The sequence below is a fragment of the Opisthocomus hoazin genome, chromosome 1, assembly GCF_030867145.1.
Source record: "Opisthocomus hoazin isolate bOpiHoa1 chromosome 1, bOpiHoa1.hap1, whole genome shotgun sequence".
Classification (NCBI taxonomy): domain Eukaryota; kingdom Metazoa; phylum Chordata; class Aves; order Opisthocomiformes; family Opisthocomidae; genus Opisthocomus; species Opisthocomus hoazin.
In genome coordinates, this window is record NC_134414.1 from 101,978,945 (window position 1) to 101,998,378 (window position 19,434).

Genomic DNA, 19,434 nt, shown 5'->3' on the forward strand with positions numbered 1-19,434 from the left:
AAAGCTTTTCTTCCCTCAGGTCACCACACTAAGAAGCTATTCACCTTTAGCACAGTTCATTAATGGTGTTTTTCTTATTTGGTATTTCTTGATTTCACAAAAATGGATGTGGCGCAAAAAATAACAAGACATAAACATAAATGCGAGACTATTTTACGAGACATAGTAGCAAAAGAACAACAAGAAATAATTTTATAGAGGATCCTATAAACGTTTAATGTATTTGCAGGCTTGACAACAAAAAAACGGATAAAATGTTAAAAGAATCTCCATCGACTAAGTAACAGTAAAAATGCTTCGGGTTTTTAAATTACTTTCATGTACTGTACTTTATGATGTACTAATATGTTATGCCCATTGATGATCCTCAACCCTGCTTGAAAGTTTCTGTGCTGCAACGCTTATTTAAAGAGCCATTCAGTCAGATAACAACTACTTTCAGTTCATTCTAGTTTTCTTCCTATATCCTGCTCAACCTTTTGTGCTTTAAATATGATTTCATTAGCCTTTTCCAGCTGCATTTATATTAGAAAAATGTAATAATGTGCCTTTACATCTTCTCCACAAGACTCGGCCAGTTTGTTTTGGGTTTCACTAAATAAAATACCTTAGCAGTATTGCATTTTGTATTCTCAGTTCTTATCGTATTGAATTCAAATACCTCACAGATGTTGATTCACAGTTTGGAATCTGTACTACGTGAACAATAGCTGATACCATTTGCCCTAGCAATTATCACAAGATTAATCATTTTTTCCTTTCCCGTGATCAGCAAGCTGATCTTGCTTTCTGCACAGCCACATGATCGCTAGGCCTGCATGAAAGATGCAACCAGAAACGCACCCATCGGTGGAAGCAAGAACATGACTTCCCTGTTGGGCAACTGCACAGTTTTAGCTCAGCTTCGGCAGGCAACAATGTTCTTCCCCTGCCCTCTGACAGCTGATTCCTGACCCCACTGGTTAGTGCAAAATGTTTCACTGATTTCAGCACAACCAGAATTTGTCTCTGATTGAAACACACTAATATGGGGAAAAAAAATTTCAGAATAGCTTAAAGATAAACGTACAAAGCACATCAGTTTTAACATACCACTCTGAGGCAAAGATAGGTCACTAATAAAATATTTAATCTCTCAGTACACCTATTTGGAAAAAAAAACAGTACTATATGAATATGGAAAGTTCCACCAGCTGAACCATGATACAGCAGTGCAAGTATGATTTATCATTTTATTTTCATTGCAGGGGAACAGGATACTTCCAAATAACTGGTGTTTGTACACTGCATTACATGTCGTCATGTCACAAATGCGCAGTCCCCAAATATTTTTGTTTACAAGCTGCCACATGGAGAAGCCAACTGGCATGTTGTTTAGATACTAATTTCTGACATGTGCTTTGTATACAGAAAAATCTGATTTATGAAATGTGAGATAGAAACTTGTCAGGTTTTTTCAATATATACAAAAATAACTGACTGCACATAAATCATGACTACATCCATAATACATTTCAAAAAGTTTAAACTGTTTCTTTTAAAAACTGGCTATGATTTTGCAAAAAGAAAAAAAAATTAGTTGAAATAGGCTCAAATTTCTTATGATAATAACTTATACAAAATATTTTAATATGCTGGATGCTTTATTGACAAAAAAGGGCTGATAATCTAAGTTGGACACAGTAAGATTGTGAGTGAAATATGACAGTGAGGAAACAGAGAGGAAGGATAAAGGATACAGCCCTTCAGTCTGGTAACTCAGATACCATATGCACATCTTGTCAACTCAGATGAAGTATGCTAAAATGTATTAAGTATGGGCTAATACAGTGGCTAAAGTTTGCATAGCTTGTCCTCAGTTGACCTTGGTGGAGCTATGCTGATTACATTAGAAATGGTAGAGACTTTTTTAAAAAAGACAAAACTACTGTTATTCCATATGGAGTAACTGTAAACCCTTTAAATAGGTTTTCCATGAAAAAGTATCAATTTTTTTTTTATTTTCTCCTTGGTTTTACTTTTCTTCTACCCTTTCCCTTCCTCCTTTCACCCTCAGCCTTCTCTTTCCCCCTCTTCAGTTTAGCCTCAGAAAAAGAAGAAGAAATAGAGAAGAACAAATAAGGAGGATAAATAAAGATGAATATGGCAAAAGTTTTTAATTTTTTAGTTTCACTGAAGATAAATGAAATTAATAAAACACGGAAGTTCCACTTGTTAGGTTGTCTTTCCACTAAAAACGACAAGAGAATAAAAGGTCAATGTAGATGTGGTAAGGTGTAACAATCTACGATCATGTCTTACACATTTTATTTTGTAGTTTCTAATAAGTGATTCAGAACACATAAAGCTCAGAGTAAATTCCATCAACTGAATCTAACGGCTTCGCCTATCTGAAAAGTGAAAACATCTCCTGCACCAGGAAAAGCACTGAAAAAAACAACTCTGGAAGAAGCAGCTTAACAGAGCACTGCTAGTGGCATTAACTGTCAAAGGAAAGGTAAGTTCCAGTGAGGCTTGTTTGACTAATTAGACAGGGCAGAGTTGAGAAGAATTTGAAAGCGGAGATTGTCTATGTTACAAACACCTTTCTTTAAGTGCTGAATAATCTTTAAAGTTGCCAGTCTTCCTATATGACTTGGTCTTGCTTATTCTTGCAAAATCATGGCTTTTATTGTCATCACTTCCAACAAGAGCAATAACTAGGATAACAAATTTACTAATTGTTAATTACATGATAAAATGCATGGAAAAAACTTATTTCCTTTCCAAGAAGCCACAATTACTTAAATTTATGTATAAATCAGTATGCTAGATTAAAAGCAAACACACTATGCAGCCTCAGGCTGATACCATCTAACAGCAACATGCCAGCCGACAAAACCTGGGCTTTAGTCCTGTAAACACTTTGGAAATGATTACTACTATCATTACACATAATGCTCAGATACTTCTGCACAAAAACAAGACTACTTTTTAACAGATGGAGAAAAATGAAAAATGTCAGTGAAGCAAAATTGGAAGATTCAAAACCAACAGCTGTGAAAGCTCTACGGAGCAGTCGTTGCATCATGCCAGGAAATACCTCTGCCCAAAGACAGCGCTGTTTTTCCAGGCATAGCAAAACAGCACCAAGAACTTCTCTAGCTATTAAAAATTATTCCAAGTAAAGCATTTGATGCACAACCCTTTGTGCCCCACAAGCCTCTTCTGTAAGGAGCACAATCCCGAGCACTCCTTCCCTTTTCTCTATGCATTACATCCTTCAGAGCGAGGTTCCTAACGCTTCCCAAATGTATGTGAAGATACTGCTGTTTGCAGGTATGTAGTCTTCATTGATGATTGCCGGCAAGTAGTTCTTTTTCTGTGTTTTTGTCACAAAAAGAATAACCCACGTTCTGAAGTCAACTACTTCCCCTGCAAAAATGCTAAGTAACTTTTCTAGCATCCAGTAGGGTGTTTCACTGCAGTAATTGTATTATTTTCCCAATAAATTACTCTGGAAGTTATCATTTCCCTCCCTGAACGATATAACTGTTACTGGAAGATCATCTGACAGCCTAGATGTCAAAATATTTTTCTTCAGTGTGTACTTGCAAATGTTAGAACTGACTGTCAGGATTTTGAGCTTGGATGAAGTTTGCTTGATTTCAGAAAATGAACCAATTTTTAAATATTATACTCAGTTGCTTCGTTATTGAAGAATAAATTGAAATAAAGCAGGGGCACAAACCCACACAAAAACCACACAGACATTATCTTCCCTTTTCTAGACCAAAACACTTTTCATTAAAAAGTAAGATTACGTATGGGCAGGACTTAAGAACAGTGGATAGTAGACAGGTCAAGTAGCAATGAAGTATCTGTTCTGAAGAGATTATACAACTTCTCCCTCTGCTTAGCAAAATGGCAGGACATGCTTTGCATCAACTTTACAGTGTGACAAGGAGGAAGCCCAGAAAATCATACTTGTGAAGCACACACATCTATACCCAAAAAGAGTGATAAATTTGCGTTGGAAATCCAAAGGCTGAGTGGAGAACGAGAACTGTGCAGTGATTGCCATTAGAAGGCTGTGGAGGAAGGCCAAGAAAGGGCAAAAGAACAAGCGCCAAATGAGAGCATGAGAATAGGTTAGGTTCAGCTGAAAAGTTATTTTTAAAATACTGATATCTATGTGTAAAAATAAACAATGACACCTTTCGGCATCACTCTGGAATACAGTCTAGCTAATTACCTCCATTCCCCCCCCCCCAATTTCTCTCATGTACGGGAAAGAAAAACTCCCCCAAAAAGCTGCTGGAGGACTGTTCTATCCAGACTTAATTAACTGTAGAAGAAAGAGTTGCTTTTGTTTTGTTCAAGGAATGTGCCCCAGACTATCATGCCACTATCACAGGCAAAATCATATGAAAGCAAAAGATGGTGTTGACAGAAGGACTTTGAGAAACTTCTTATATGGTGCCAGCCCTTCTTCTCCCTGCATTAACTGGTATCTTTTCCTTGTGAATTTGAGACTACGCTAAGCCAGCAGTACCCAAACTTGCTGCTATGGCAAAACTCACGGCTCAACTCTGTGGTGCGATGCCTTCCCTGATACATTCGGAAGTTTGCACGCACGTGTGCAACAGATTCGACTGGATCAAAAGTTTGCACCTATGTTGTGCAGCATGATGAGGAAAATGCGGCAAGGCAACAATCAGTGCAGAGTGCTATTGCAAGAGCTATTCATGCAGGCTATTATTATTCCCCTGCTTTATCTCAGAAGACGGGGTGGCTGGGAGTACGCCAAATGAATTGTTCTGGTAGGTCTCAATCTCCTCCTGAGGAGAGGGTAATAGATTTTCCTGAAAAGAAATCATAAAGAAATATAACAGGAAGCCTTTAATGATCTGCTTGAGATAAGACAAAACATTGCTGGGTATCTCTTTACAACTAAATATCTTTTGTAATTGTTGGACTCTGTCCTAATTAGCTCTGATATATCAGAGGACTGCTTTGTGAGCTGTTTGGTTAAAACATGTTGTTCTGTTCTACTTCCTTTCAGATGTTCTACGGATAACATTATTAGGCTTACCTTTTTGTTCATTCGCTATGTTATTTCTGTGCTAGTAGAACATACACACACGCTCTTAATTTGATTCAATCTCTGAATAAACTGTTCAACTTTAAAACTGAGATTGATCTCATTCTGTTTTAGCACTCCTGCATCCAGTGATTGCCTGGAAGTTGTATCTGGTTCATTAAAGCATTTGAATCTGCATCTCTGTTTTTTTAACACTTTTCAAGTGTCCAGTATTTTACTATAAGTTCTCCAACTAATTATATTAATTGACAAATAAATAAATAAATCATTAACTAATTCTACTCTAATCCTTTCAGATTCCGTATCTTCACTAGGAAGTCCAAAATATTGATCCTATTTTTATCTTGAACCTCTTGGTTCTTTGCAATTAATATCAACATCCAAAATGCTCTCATACCTTTCATAGCACGAAGTTATTTACAGCACCCGCCAGTTTAGACTAAGCAAAACTTTGCTGAAATTGGAGGGTGCAGTTATACCATATACTGAGGATAAAAGTGAGAAGCAGTTGTACTACTGGGAGTAATTAAAACAAAACCTATGATACAAATTGTAGTTCATATGGCAAACCAGATGATGAATGCAAATGAACTTTGCCAGGGCCTGAATGCTAGAGCCTACTGACCTTCCCCAACGCAATGAGCTGGGTATTCTTTAGAGTAGGTGTGTGTATCTTTCAGCAAAAGAGGATGTTACGGAGTTGAAAACAGCCAGAAAAGTGATGGAGCATTTTTCTAGAAAACACTTGGAACTTTGAACAGAAACTCTTCTAGTTTCCTTCTGTATTTCAAAATGACTCAGTTCTTTCTGCAAAGGAATATGTGTCTGTGTACTCCGGGTAATGTTTGTCTGTGAGGAAAAAGCAAGTTTGATACATTTAATTTACTAAAGAAACCTATCCGCAGGACATATAACTATTTACGTCAAAAGAAGTAACAACGTTTCGGAAGAATAATCAGAAATTTCCATAAAGCAGAACTTCATTTCTCTCTCAGATAAAAAGTTAACCAATTTCCACACATTGCAACAAATAAGCCTGTACACTTTCATTTCCTCAATATATGCTTGGTTTCATTAAATTTTACTGAGCTAAATCTTATATATTTCTCATCAATATAAATTTAGCCAATCTGCAAAATCTGAAATACTCTCCCTGATGTAATTTTACGAGTTACACTGAAGTCATTAGCTGGTATTATTCTTCCATTTTAAATACCCATAGGCATGATTCTAATTTCGCATACAACAGTTAAGCTTCTAATACAAACAATTACATGTTCATGGTGAAAAACTTTCTGAATGTTAATGTAGAGCAGGAATCATAGCCCATGTATTAAGGCTGCAAAGCTAGCTGATAGCAGTTAAAAGTTTAATCGTTAATCTTTAATCCTTATAGTATTTATTGTTCATTTATCATTACTTCAAACACCTTCCTGAATTGACATCTTAGCTATGATTCCTACACTTCTGAATAAGTGTAATGGAAACTCTTCAAAGCTGGGCTTAAGATGGAGTGATTAGTTCAATGAACTTAAGAATTAATATATGTTATAAGACACAAATTCTTTCCTAAAACTTTCTATAAATAATGCCATGATTTGTAAAACTCACTACATGGAAAAAAAAAGAAGTTTATATGAACAGTAATCAGATGAGAGAACCCTGGTAGAGTTTTCTTTAGAATGAAAGAAGAGTGTAGGTTATTTTCCTATACAATCTACCAATTGCATCATTTGGTAGATGCTGTTTCCTTTTTAGCCTTGCCAGCTGTGCGGAATCGTGCTCCTTTTCGACCATGCTCCATTAGGAAAGAGCTGCGTGCATAGATAACACAGCATTCAAACATGTTATCTTGAAAAAAGACCTATTCCTCCTTGTGTGTGGATCAGGGTTTTGATTCCCAGCAACGGCTGCTGCATCAGGGGACCTAATATATGCTTACAAATATCTGAAGGGTGGGTAACAGGAGGATGGGGCCAAGCTCTTTTCAGTAGTGCCCAGCGACAGGACAAGGGGCAATGGACACAAACTGAAGCAGAGGAAGTTCCGTCTGAACACGAGGAAGAACTTCTTCCCTCTGAGGGTGACAGAGCACTGGAACAGGCTGCCCAGGGAGGTTGTGGAGTCTCCTTCTCTGCAGATATTCAAGACCCGCCTGGACAAGGTCCTCTGCAGCCTGCTGTAGGTGACTCTGCTTCGGCAGGAGGGTTGGACTAGATGACCCACAGAGGTCCCTTCCAACTCCGACCATTCTGTGATTCTGTGATTGGTACAGGAACAGTACAAAAAAAGAGCTCATGATAAAGACCAGCAACAATTTGTCCAACTCTCCCAACTTAAAATCTGACTGACCGGCAACCAAATCAACAATTACTTAGAGGTAGTAAGGAGTTAGTAGTAGGTTATTTCTATACCTCATAAGCTTTTAGAGGTTCCAGGTTTTTGTAATTTTAACTTAGTTTTTATTCCTGTGATAGCAATCTCCACTCAGCCTCCCAAGATGCAATCACATTTCTGTGTTGTGCATCAGTCAACCAGCTTGTTATGAACAGCCTGGACCTCCTTACAAAAGAATCTCAGGATTCTTCACAGCAGCAGCCAGCAACGATGTAAGATTTATTAACAAGACATGTTTTAATTGAATTCAGTATGCTACCCAATAATACAATCACTGTATTATCTGTTCTGGCATTTAATTTCATATTAAAATTATCTTAAACAATTTTCAGTGTGCTACACAATATTGCATGTGAATAATTACCATACAAGTTGTCTGGAAGTGGCTTTCACCTCCCTCTGGAAGTTTGGGGGTTTTTGTTGCTGTTGTGGTTGGATTTTTTTTGCAGGGGGGCTGGCTGGTTTGTTTGGGTTTTTTAACTGAGGTTACTTCAATGACTTTGACTCAATTTCCAGCATGGCATCGTAAACAGTTAAATCCGTATCGCTGAGGACTGGCTGGGGCAAACTGCCGTGTAGGGTTGGGACCAGCGACTGGGAAGGGACCGTCAGCGGCAGGGGTTGCTGTAACGGAATAAACGTCACACAGCCATGTTCTGAGGTGCCTTCACATTGGTTACACAGCTGTGTAATTTTTGACAAAGTGCTGTCATAGTCATTGGTTTGACTAAGATGGGAAAAAACCCTAAAGAAAACAAAACCAAACGATCTGATCATTTCTGCTTGCTGGCAGACACCTTGTCATTTTAACAGAATGTTCATGTTTTACGCAAGTAGTTGAAAACTATGACAGCAACAGAAGGAAAAGTTGGAGTAAGTGACTAGTCCAGAATTTGGCCACAGAAAAGGCCTCTATCCAACCAGTGGTCAAATCCACCTTGTGCACGTGGCTCTCTCCTCACCCACTTGTTTGTGACTCGCCAGCTGCTGCTGTGACCTCCATCTCCGTGCCCTGCCAAACCACCCCCATGCACGGCAGCATTCGAAAGCAAACCCCTCCAACCAGGAGACAGAAATTGTAATCATCCTGCTCGTATCTTCCCTGTATGTTTTTGCAGGCTACTGACAGTTAGCATTTACACTGCAAAATTAATAACCCTAAACAGAAATACACTTGAAAAAATTCAGCTGATTCATAAAAGAGGCTTAACAGTAGAGAGGTAAGAGTTGTTCTTCACTAATGATGCATATTGCAGTAAATAAAGTTTTCAGAGAGAACAGAAGCACAACAGTGCAGGATATCTCCTTTAACATGGGCTGATGTAACATAAACTAGGAACAAGACTGAATTTGCAAGAAAACCTGTTTCTTGCTCAACTTCCTGAATAAAGGAGTTCTGATAAGCATTCAAACTTTGCAAGCTCGTCTGAACTGATCCATTAAAAATGGGACTCCATCCTGCCAAGGGCTGAGCAGAAAGTCTCCTCAGATGGCATTCCGTAACTTGCAGGTTCAGGTCCTTTGCAAGGTGGGATTACTCACTGCAAATGCACCTGCATCGAAAGGATATGTAATAAAAGCAAACCCAATTGCTTGTTAAAAAAAGGAACCAATAACATAATTTACAACAATAGCATTTAAATTTTGTAATAAAACCTTTGTCCTCCTTTTGTACAAGGAATGACTATAATTTGAGCAGTGCCAACGTAAATTTCTCAAGATTATGCCCTAGTCCTTTTTACATACACTATCCTTGAGAAGAAGAAATGTATCCACAGACTTTAAAAACTTTGACGTATTTAAAACAGTGCCAATTGCATCGATATTTTTGTGGTAAAAAGTGGTAAACTTGCATGATTACATGTAAGCATGTGAATTCAACAGGGGAACAGGGGATGTAGATTTTTTGCTTTTAACTGAGAGGAAGCAATACTCAGAATCACAGAATGGTCGGGGTTGGAAGGGACCTCTGGGGATCATCTAGTCCAACCCCCCTGCCAAAGCAGGGTCGCCTATAGCAGGCAGCATGGGACGTCATCCAGGCGGGTCTTGAATATCTCCAGAGAAGGAGACTCCACAACTTCCCTGGGCAGCCTGTTCCAGTGCTCCGTCACCCTCAGAGGGAAGAAGTTCTTCCTCATGTTCAGACGGAACTTCCTCTGCTTCAGTTTGTGCCCATTGCCCCTTGTCCTGTCGCTGGGCACCACTGAAAAGAGTCTGGCCCCATCCTCTTGACACCCACCCTGCAGATACTTATAGGCATCTGTAAGGTCCCCTCTCAGCCTTCTCTTCTTCAGGCTAAACAAGCACAGCTCCCTCAGCCTTTCCTCACAGGAGAGATGTTCCAGTCCCCTAATTGTCTTCGTAACCCTCCGCCAGACTCTGTCCAGTAGTTCCTCATCTTTCTTGAACTGGGCAGCCCAGAACTGGACACAGTGCTCCAGATGGGGCCTCACTAGGGCAGAGTAGAGGGGAAGGAGAACCTCCCTCGACCTGCTGGCCACACTTGTCTCAATGCACCCCAGGATCCCATTGGCCTTCTTGGCAGCCAGAGCAACACTGCTAGCTCATGGTCAACCTGTCGTCCACCAGGACACCCAGGTCCCTCTCCACAGAGCTGCTCTCCAGCAGGTCCGCCCCAAGCCTGTACTGGTGCATGAGGTTGTTCCTCCCCAGGTGCAAGACCCTGCACTTGCCCTTGTTGAACTTCATCAGGTTCCTCTCTGCCCAACTCTCACTGAATGGCAGCACAGCCTTCCGATGTATCAGCCACTCTTCCCAGTTTTGTGCTATAAGCAAACGTGCTGAGGGTACACTGTGTCCCTTCATCCAGGTCATTGATGAGTAAGTGGAACAAGACTGGGCCAAGTACTGACTCCTGGGGAACCCCACTAGTTACAGGCCTCCAACCAGACTCAGTGTCGCTGATGACAACCCTCTGAGTTCTGCCATTCAGCCAGTTCTCAATCCACCTCACTGACCACTCATCCAGCCCACACTTCCTGAGCTTCCCTAGGAGGATGCTATGGGAGACTGTGTCAAAAGCCTTGCTGAAGTCGAGGTAGACAACATCCACTGCTCTCCCCTCACCTACCCAGCTGGTCATGCCATCATAGAAAGCTATCAGATTGGTCAAGCATGGTTTTCCCTTGGTGAATCCGTGCTGACTACTCCTGATAACCTTCTCTTCCTCAACTTGCTTAATGATGACCTCTAGAATGAACTGTTCCATCATCTTTCCAGGAACATAGGTGAGGCTGACTTTAGAGGGACTTTCTTCTTACTAAGAGGCCACTGGACAAACATCGATTTTGTTGTATGAAGATTTAAATCCACAACTTATAGTAAAATTTTCTGTATCCACCTCTGGTAGATGTACTGATTTAAACACATCAAGGCTTTGGAAAATATTACTCATTTTTAGTGAAGATGCCCCTTGCTGCCCCCTTTCCCAAGAGGCTATTCTCCCCCTGAGACCAACGACAATTTCCTTCCTCTCACCCGGCTTTCCATTTGGAACTATATATCCACAGAAAGAAAGACTCCACTTTAACTTTGCTTACAAGCGTACATCACTACAGGACTAATTTACAGCCCAAACAAAACAAAACACTAGAGAAGAACTGCTCACACCCCAAATTTAGTACTACCAAGTGTACTTATACAAACAGATACACAACTGCAAATGTTCAAAGATCAAATCATACCTTGAGAAATTTTAAGATAGGAAATTCTCTCAACCATTCCTAAACTAGCAATTTCCTGATTCACAGGTTCTCAAATAAAATGCAGCTGATGGGTGGGGGAAGCAAGGGAAAATGTACACTTAAAGGCAGGGCTAGCTTCTGGTTTTATGAACATCAAGCTTACTTGTCTTCCTCATGCCCTCCTGCAGTCCTCAGCTCTGTTAGAGGCCTGATCAAACTCTTACTGACACGCAGAAGACACAGTGGAACACAAATCACTACAGAGCTTCTAAATAGAATCTACCTCTTGACAGTAGCAATTTTGTAGAAAAAAAAATCAACTATTAGTTTGGTGTTTTAGTATAGGACTTGTTTTATCTTCCACTCACACACAATGAAAAGTTTACACGCTTTGGGTACAAGCCTGTTCCTTACTCATTGAGTTCTATGCATCAAATTGATGGGATGCCACCTTATTTAGATAAAATTCTAAATGTAAGAGAATAAAAAGTTGCATGCCCTACAGCAACACTCTTCAAATTTAAGCATCCTGTTTTATCTGAAATGGCCCCTGACTCACCAACTGCTCTAAGGGAATCCTGAACTGTCTTTAGACAAGGATGGAGAATTGTCATTGTCTGTGTCTAGTAAGTGTACAACAGAACTTCCTGAGCCACTGCCTTAACTCCGGACAAGGAATACCCAATGTCACAGAGCCCCTTCTGATATTTGTACCTTTAAAACTTGTTTCTGTGCGTGATTACAAGATCCAATATGCACCATTACTTGTGCAAATTACCAGATTTTGAAAGTTGCTGCATAGGCTGATGTAGTAGGAAATGGATAAGAAAGACTCAGAGACTGCAACCAAACTAGTTTTTCAGATTGGTTATTGAAGGTTTTATTGTTTTTAGGCATCTGCATGAATATTAACAAAAGCATCATACACAACAGTTCAGGCTTTTAAAATAAGTAGTTCACAGAAACTCAATACAGATTTGTCTATAAAGCACTAAATTAAATCCAGTAAGAGCATGTGACATCCTCTGCTTTACGAGAAAAACAAAAATATCAGATAATAATGTATCTTGGATAATATTGCATTCTGTTCCAGGATTTACAAAAACTAAACAAGATATCCATTCCTCTAGTTTGCTGAGCATCATGAACACCTCCTTTCAAATGTTTACACAAAACCCCTTAACTTTGCTTCAGAATGTTATTTACTTGTTTTCACTTGCAAGCCAGAAAACCAGCAGGCTACAAAGGTATTTGCCTAGCATCTGATGTTAAGTCAATATGTATCTAAATACCTAGCCGTAGAAACAATGCTGCTTCCCCCCTCCATAGCATCTGCCAAATTCTATAAAGTTACAGGGGAGCTACAACTGTCGATCTGAAGAAGACGAGAAGTTAATGTAAACACAGTGTTATTATCAATTTCTCAACAGTTGTATCAAATTCCTGCATAGTTACAAAGGCAAGAAAGCTCACTTTTTTTGCATGGTTTTTGAAGAGCAGAGATACCTGTTCATGATCATCTTCTGTCAAAGGGGTGACTTCCTTGGAAGGTGGTATGTCATAAGCTGCCACATCCAGTTCCTAGTAGGAGGGTGGACACTTACCTCCTTACCTTCTGAAATGATAAACACGAGGATGCCCACATTTGGAATACACACCAATGGACACAGGCGAAACTGTCGGACAGAGGGGTGAGGAAGGAACTGGTGTGATTACAAAAACTGTACTAGCAGAAGCACTGTAAAGGAACCACTTCCTGGACAAGTTTAATTTTTCTTATTCTTTATTGCTCTAACTCTGCAGAAACTGTCAGTTAGTATAATATCAGAGATCAATAGAGTGCAAAAAATATGATATAGTGGTAGCTCTTCTAACAGTTGCTTCTTCTACTGGCAGAACTTAAGCCAACAAGTACGTGTGTTCATGTTAGCATGCAGAGAACTAGTCTATCTTACACAGAAAATCTACAGAATATCCAGAAAACCCTATTTCTGAATTTCATGAAACGGCTCAAAATACACTTAAGGTTATGCATACAAATTCATGGTTTTCCATGTTTAGGTTAAATTGCTGACACGTTGTTCGTTATTTTTAAATAAGTAACAATTCCTTGAAGTTTCTGTTGCTCAAGGGAAATTTTACGATTTCTGCTGACACACTGCACAGTGACAGATATTACTGCTTAAGTGATAGCTATGTGTACTTCTTATGCCTATGAATCACCACTTAAATTCCAGATTAATTCAAGCATTAAGCCTTTCAGATACAACCCACATTAAAATCAAGCTGACCACGGGGAGGAGAGGGCAAGTGACAAAAATTACTATATGATTGAAGCAAGACAGAACAATACTAAGTAAGGCCTATAACTAAACCATTTAGTGATGACTAGTTATCTAACACATCCATAAATAAAAAATACCTTCACAGTAATAATGCATTTCCTAGATCAGCTCGCTTTTAGTCCCCTCACCACTCTAAGTTAGTAAAGTATTTCTGAGATTGAAGAGCAATTTGTTCACCAACATAGTATAAAGAGTATCAGAAAGACACTTTTGCAAACATTTTCTAGTTCCAATAACTACTTCCACACATCTATTGTTTTTTCTTATAGCTAGCAAAAGTGTTTGACTTTTTTGTGCATTTTGGAGAAAAAAACCCAAACTCTTGGGTTTTAAGATCAGTTTCACCTAATTTCTTGACCACCATCCATTGTCAAAATGTAACATGGATCATCACACAACACTTGTCAGAACTTTAATGAGGGTAGTACGGGGAACATGCAAACTGCAGATCATTTTATCACGAGCTCCTGGACAACATGGGAGCTACTACTAAAACAGAAAAATGAAGCACTGCAGGTTTTTTTGTTCCCAATTTCAAGAACGTAATTTAGTAATTTAAACTTTTCTGCTTTTACCCTAAACACAGAAAAGAGCAGTAAGAATAAAGATGCAGTAAAAAAACCTGTTAATGAATATGGAAGGTTAAACAAAGGGGCAACTTTCTCCCCGACTAACCTATTGTCAGGTTGTGTTAGTTTATGCTACTTTCCCTTGTATGCCCAACAGTCATATATTTCAGGCAGCGTGATTAAAATCTGGCAAGGTGGCAATAATGCAATGTTAGATTTATATGTTGTAAGACACATAATGGCATCTTGTGGGTTCTTTTTGTTAGCTTGCTTTTTTTGCTGTTTTTTTCAGTGTGTATACCTTGTCACACAAATCCAAGATTGTTGTCTTGTCACATTTCTCCTGGGTTACTGCAAAAGGATTTGCCTTATAGTCAGAGGTCATCTGAAGTACTAAAAGCATCATGTTGACTCCACATCTAGAAAACTTCTTTTTTTTAAGCAGTGGCATCAGTAGAGATCACATGTGCATCCCAAGTTGTTTGATACTCCTATGTGAGCATAAGGAGGTGACCGTTACCCTCATTTCCCTAGCAGCTCATAGCTTACAGCTGCAAAGAACTTCAAAAAGCAGGAGTGAAAGATCAGTTCTAAGTGATACGCCTAACTTCAAGCACCATCGCTTTTCCAGGGACTGAAATAATGAATCTTGCTGTAGATGACGAGCAAGCACGTCTTGGACTACAGAAGACCATGAGATTTCAATTGTATCCAGCAGGGATTGCTGTATTGCTCATCCAAATTTGCTACCTGACTTGAAAATCACACCAAATACATTACTAATAACCCATAGGTTCTGTTAATCACTATTCTTGTAAATAAGCATGTATGTGAGAATGGATCTGATTAAGAGGTCAGACAGTAAGAGAACAGTAGTCATCCACGGAAATACATCGTGACCCAGAAAATCTTCATGGAGCAAGTGTGGCTTTTCAATACACTTGATATGACCACAGAAGTGTTGCACAGAACCTCTGCCCTTCTGAAGAGCAAGAGCTATAGAGACACTGAATATCAAGCCAGATTTGTCCAGCAAAGAATGTGGTTTTGAGAAAGTGAGTTGGTGGTAGCTGCCTTGTCCAGGAAGAATTCCATGTCACAGGAAAACAGGGAGAGTGGTTGCTTTACCAGCTTATCCATGCTGAGAGATGTATAAGGAAGTTCAGCCTGCAGACTATAGCTGACAAACTGAAGTAACTGCCTCTAGGAAAGAAAAAAAAATTCTTTTTGCATGATACTACACAGAACATTTGGAGAGTTCAAGGAAATGCTCTCTTCATTTTTTAAGTCCAAAAGCAAATACAAAGAAGGCACGTGGGCAGCTCTGCACCCCGAGTTGTGAGAAGATCAGGTATAGCTAAAACAAACTAGTGTCATATACTCCCACCAGCTAACCCTTTTGAGTTTAAATCCACAATGGTCTTTTTTAAGGAGATGCACACATTAAAACTTTTGAATATTTATTAGTCCATTTGCTCCCCCACATTTTACATACAAGTAGCCCAAAACATTTTACATTTTGAATACAATATTTTTTTTTAAAGTATAATTCTCTGCAGAAAAATCTACTGAATTTGCAGGGCTCCGATCTCTAACTAACTGCTACTTCGTCTTGTCCCAGATCGTAACACAGCAAAAAGGAGATCAGGCATTCCACGCTTGTCATTCAGGAGACTTGCAGCAAGGGGCTCCCTGCTTTGCGAGAAGCAGCATTCCTGATGCTAGACAGTATTTACTGCAGCAAACAAGCCTCCAGGCAGGACTTCCTATCAACAGGCTTACAGTGAACCTGTGATGAACATTCATGACAGGCTATCATACTCTTGCTCATAAAAAACCAGTAGGATCACCACCATCTCTAAAAAGGTCCTTCCTAAATTGACAATGGCAAGCTAAGCACTCGATCACTGCCATCAGCTCCAGCAAAAATATTTGAGAGTAAAAAAGAAGTAGATCTGGAACAGGTCACCCTTCCCCTGTTCCATGCTATGTGAAGTTGTCTTCCCAAGACTGAGTTCCAATATATGTGCTCGGGCTTGTCCTATTTGCCAGTGAACCTGGATGCTTGAGATACCACAACTACCTTTGACATCAAGTGAGATGACAGCTTGAATCCCAGTGTTGAAGCTTCTTCTGTATGAACTTTTTCACAGTGATTTCAGGAGTTGCTTTTCAGCTTGAAAAGATGTCAGGTGTTGTGTATTTATTTATAAGGAGAACTCTAGAACCAACTTCTGGCATTTCTAACATTACTTTTCAAGAAGTGGCACATTAACTTGGCATCTCAATTTCAAGCTGCAGAGAATGACCAGCATGCCAAACACCTAATTGGAACACAGAGTTCACTCTAGCATAAATTACTCTGCAACTACACACACAATAACAGCATTCGCTCTCTTAACAGACTGGGCGAGCCTTGCAAGCATGACCAGGCAACACTTGACACAGTGTACAGGAATACACAAAGAAACTCTGCATGGAAAACTAATGGGGTGAAAACATGCAGGAAAAGGGATCCAGAGAGTACTGTTCAGTCCAAGAGTTCTATCGGTCTGTAACTTTCACACAGAAGGTAGCAAAACAGTTCTGAAAACTGACAGATGACTTTGAAAGCTAAACTAAGCTAAAGCCTAACAAGTTAACTAATACTTGATAGATACAGAACAACAGTGCAGTCTCCTTCTTAAGAGTTTAAGGACTTACTCCTTCTGAGGTCAGCTTCCAGGGCATTATCAGAGTGGTAGGCCAGCATCACACTTGTCTGAAACAGTCTCTCGCCTTTCATATACATGATAGTGTATCAATGTTAGCTCCCAAAATTGTTAATTGACTGTCTGCAAGGGCAGGGAGCATCCATTTCAGTATGGATTTTCAAGCTTTTCTTGCTATTATTAAAGAAGCTGAGCTTTGGATAAAGCTTGAAAAGTTGAAACAATACATAAGCCTTTATGGTACCTCTTAAGTCATCCAAACAGTAGTTCCAATAACAAAAAAAAAGCAAGTAGAAATTCAATTCAAGCAATACAGGCAGGATGCTGGGAGTAATAGTGGTGTTGAGAGTACTAGAGGAGTAACTTGGGTGTTGTGACTTCAGGTGCATGGAAGTTTCTCATTCTACTTTCAGTTGAACTAATACTCACTTATGCTTCTACAAATTCTCCTAAACTGCTTTGTAATTTAGAAGTTACCCTCCTTGTACTAATAAATAGTCTACTATGCTTTCTGTTAATTTATACTCAGGATACTGCAAAGTGGAAACATAAAACCTCGGTCAAAATCCTCAGAAACAGTCTGTGCTGAAATATCTTATTTTTAGCACATTACCTATCAGTAGATTTCTTGCCCCTGAGTTGGGCATTTCAGGAAGCACTGCTGAGAAAAAGTGTGACTGAAGCAGTCAAAATACAGATGAAGATAGATGTCTGATCATAGCTCTGTTTTCACTATTGATAGACCATGGCCCTTTCCTAGAACCAGAAGTAATTTGTTTTTTATCTGGACTCTAAACTCAGAAGTACTTTAAACACAAAAGCCTGTCTCTTATACCAATATTTTAACCAACTAGCTGCTGGCTATTTTAAAAAGTTACACAACCTTAGCAAACTCAGGTACTTTTTTGTTTTAACTGCATTTGCATCAGAAAGCATGGGTACATGACAAGATTCTAAGAGGTGCAATGACATACTGCTTTGAGACCTGTTTTGCATTATTCGAGACTGTCTTGACCAGATCTCCAGTCAGTATACCGGGAAGCAGCATAGCCCTCACACACTTCTGCAGTGTCTCTGCACTGTGCTATCGACACTGTCACGACCAGAAAGCGTTTGGGGATCCCTCTGGAAAGTGTCACTGACATGTAAATATTAGCTGTAACACCTACAGTGGCAGAAACATGCTTCAATTTCATGAGTACACGATTTGATGGTGGCAATTAAAAAAAGGGCTGATAAAACCCAGCAAGCAGCAGCATTGTGATTGAACACGTCTTGCACAGTTTGGCCTTTGACTTTATTAATCTAATTCTCAAAGGCAGTTAATAGCTTCACCAACGCTTCAGAGCGCCTGGCAGTCATAAAATAGGCCCCTCTCTGAGCAGAGGAAATTCAACTGGCACAGAAGTCTTCCCAGTCACGGGGCTGCAGCTAGACACTGGAGAAGCGATACAGTGGCGTTACAGAAAATTGTCACTGATCTGTTTTCATCAAAATGGGTAGGAGCAGCAAGCTGTGCCCACACACACCTGCAAAAGGCTGATCTCACAAGCACCACAGCAGGGGCAAGATCTAATGGCTTCCAAAAACCCCGCTGAGAAAACCCAAGCGCTTCCTGGCTGTACAGGCAAATAAACGGGACCGTAAAGAGAGAAACAGCACCCTGCAGGCCCTGGGTAAGCTGGCAAGGGTCGAGGAACCAAGAAATCCCCAGGTAGCATTTAAGCCACGAGGAGGACCGCGGGTAGGCTCGGCCTCACAACAGAGGGGTAGCAAGCAGAGCACGCAAACCCCCTTCCCCACCAAGGTACCAGGAAATTCAGAGATTTACTCACGCGTGACAGGCTCCCGGAAGCCCGGCTTCGGTCCTTCGCGCGTTCCTACGAACCAGCCCAGCCCCCCCACCCCGCTCCGCATCCTCGGGCCGCCTCAGCACCACCCGGCCGGAGGGAGGGAGGGAGGCGGCGGCCGCGCCCGGCCCCGGCGCCCTCCCCGCCCGGCCCCGGCGCCCTCCCCGCCCTCACGCCTGTGGGCCGCCACGGCGCTCTCGCGCGGCGCCCGCCCCGCCCCCGACCCACGTGACGGCCGCGAGGCACCTGTCACTGGCTGCCGGGGAGGGGCGGCTTTCCCTCCGGCGCCCCTCCCACCCCGATCCGCGCGCAGTACGCCTCGAGCCACGCCACGCGCCCATCCCTCGGCTGCCCGCGCGGGCGGGCCAAAGGCCGCTCCCCCCCCCCCCCCGCAGCGAGCGGTGGCGGCGGGAAAGTCCCCGTCCCGCTGCGAAAGCCGCAGACCGGACACCGGTGCCTCCGCTCCCCAGGGCGGGTGAGCTCAACGGCCGCGCCCCGGGGGCTGCCCGCGCTTCTGCCGCCAACGCCCTCCTGCGCGGCCGTTATATCCCTCCCCCCCCCTCCCCCCAGGCGGCGACGTCTCCTCCTCCTCCTCCTCCTCTCCTGAGGCCCGAGCGCGCGGAGCCCGAGCCAGCGCCGTCCCTGCTCCCCGCGCGGGGACGCCATTATTACCCGATTGTGCCAAGAGCGCCACGCCCCACGCTCGAGCCAGGGCAAAGCCGCGCGGGCGGCACGACCCCCGCCCGCCAGGCGCTAGCGAGGCCCGCTCCCC

At 41.4% G+C, this 19,434-nt stretch overlaps 1 protein-coding gene across 2 annotated transcripts in view; it reads right to left on the reverse strand.

The window, feature by feature from the left end:
• The window catches only part of FUNDC1 (FUN14 domain containing 1), a 52,184-nt gene extending 33,412 nt beyond the window's left edge, over positions 1-18,772 (reverse strand). The window contains exon 1 of one of the 2 annotated variants that reach the window (XM_075430951.1): positions 18,648-18,772. In XM_075430951.1, coding sequence (XP_075287066.1) covers positions 18,648-18,729 — 82 coding nt within the window. In that variant the 5' untranslated portion in view covers positions 18,730-18,772. The remainder of the gene's footprint in view (positions 1-18,647) is intronic. The other variant, XM_075430944.1, reaches the window with a different exon arrangement.
• Between the last annotated feature and the right edge of the window lie 662 nt (positions 18,773-19,434).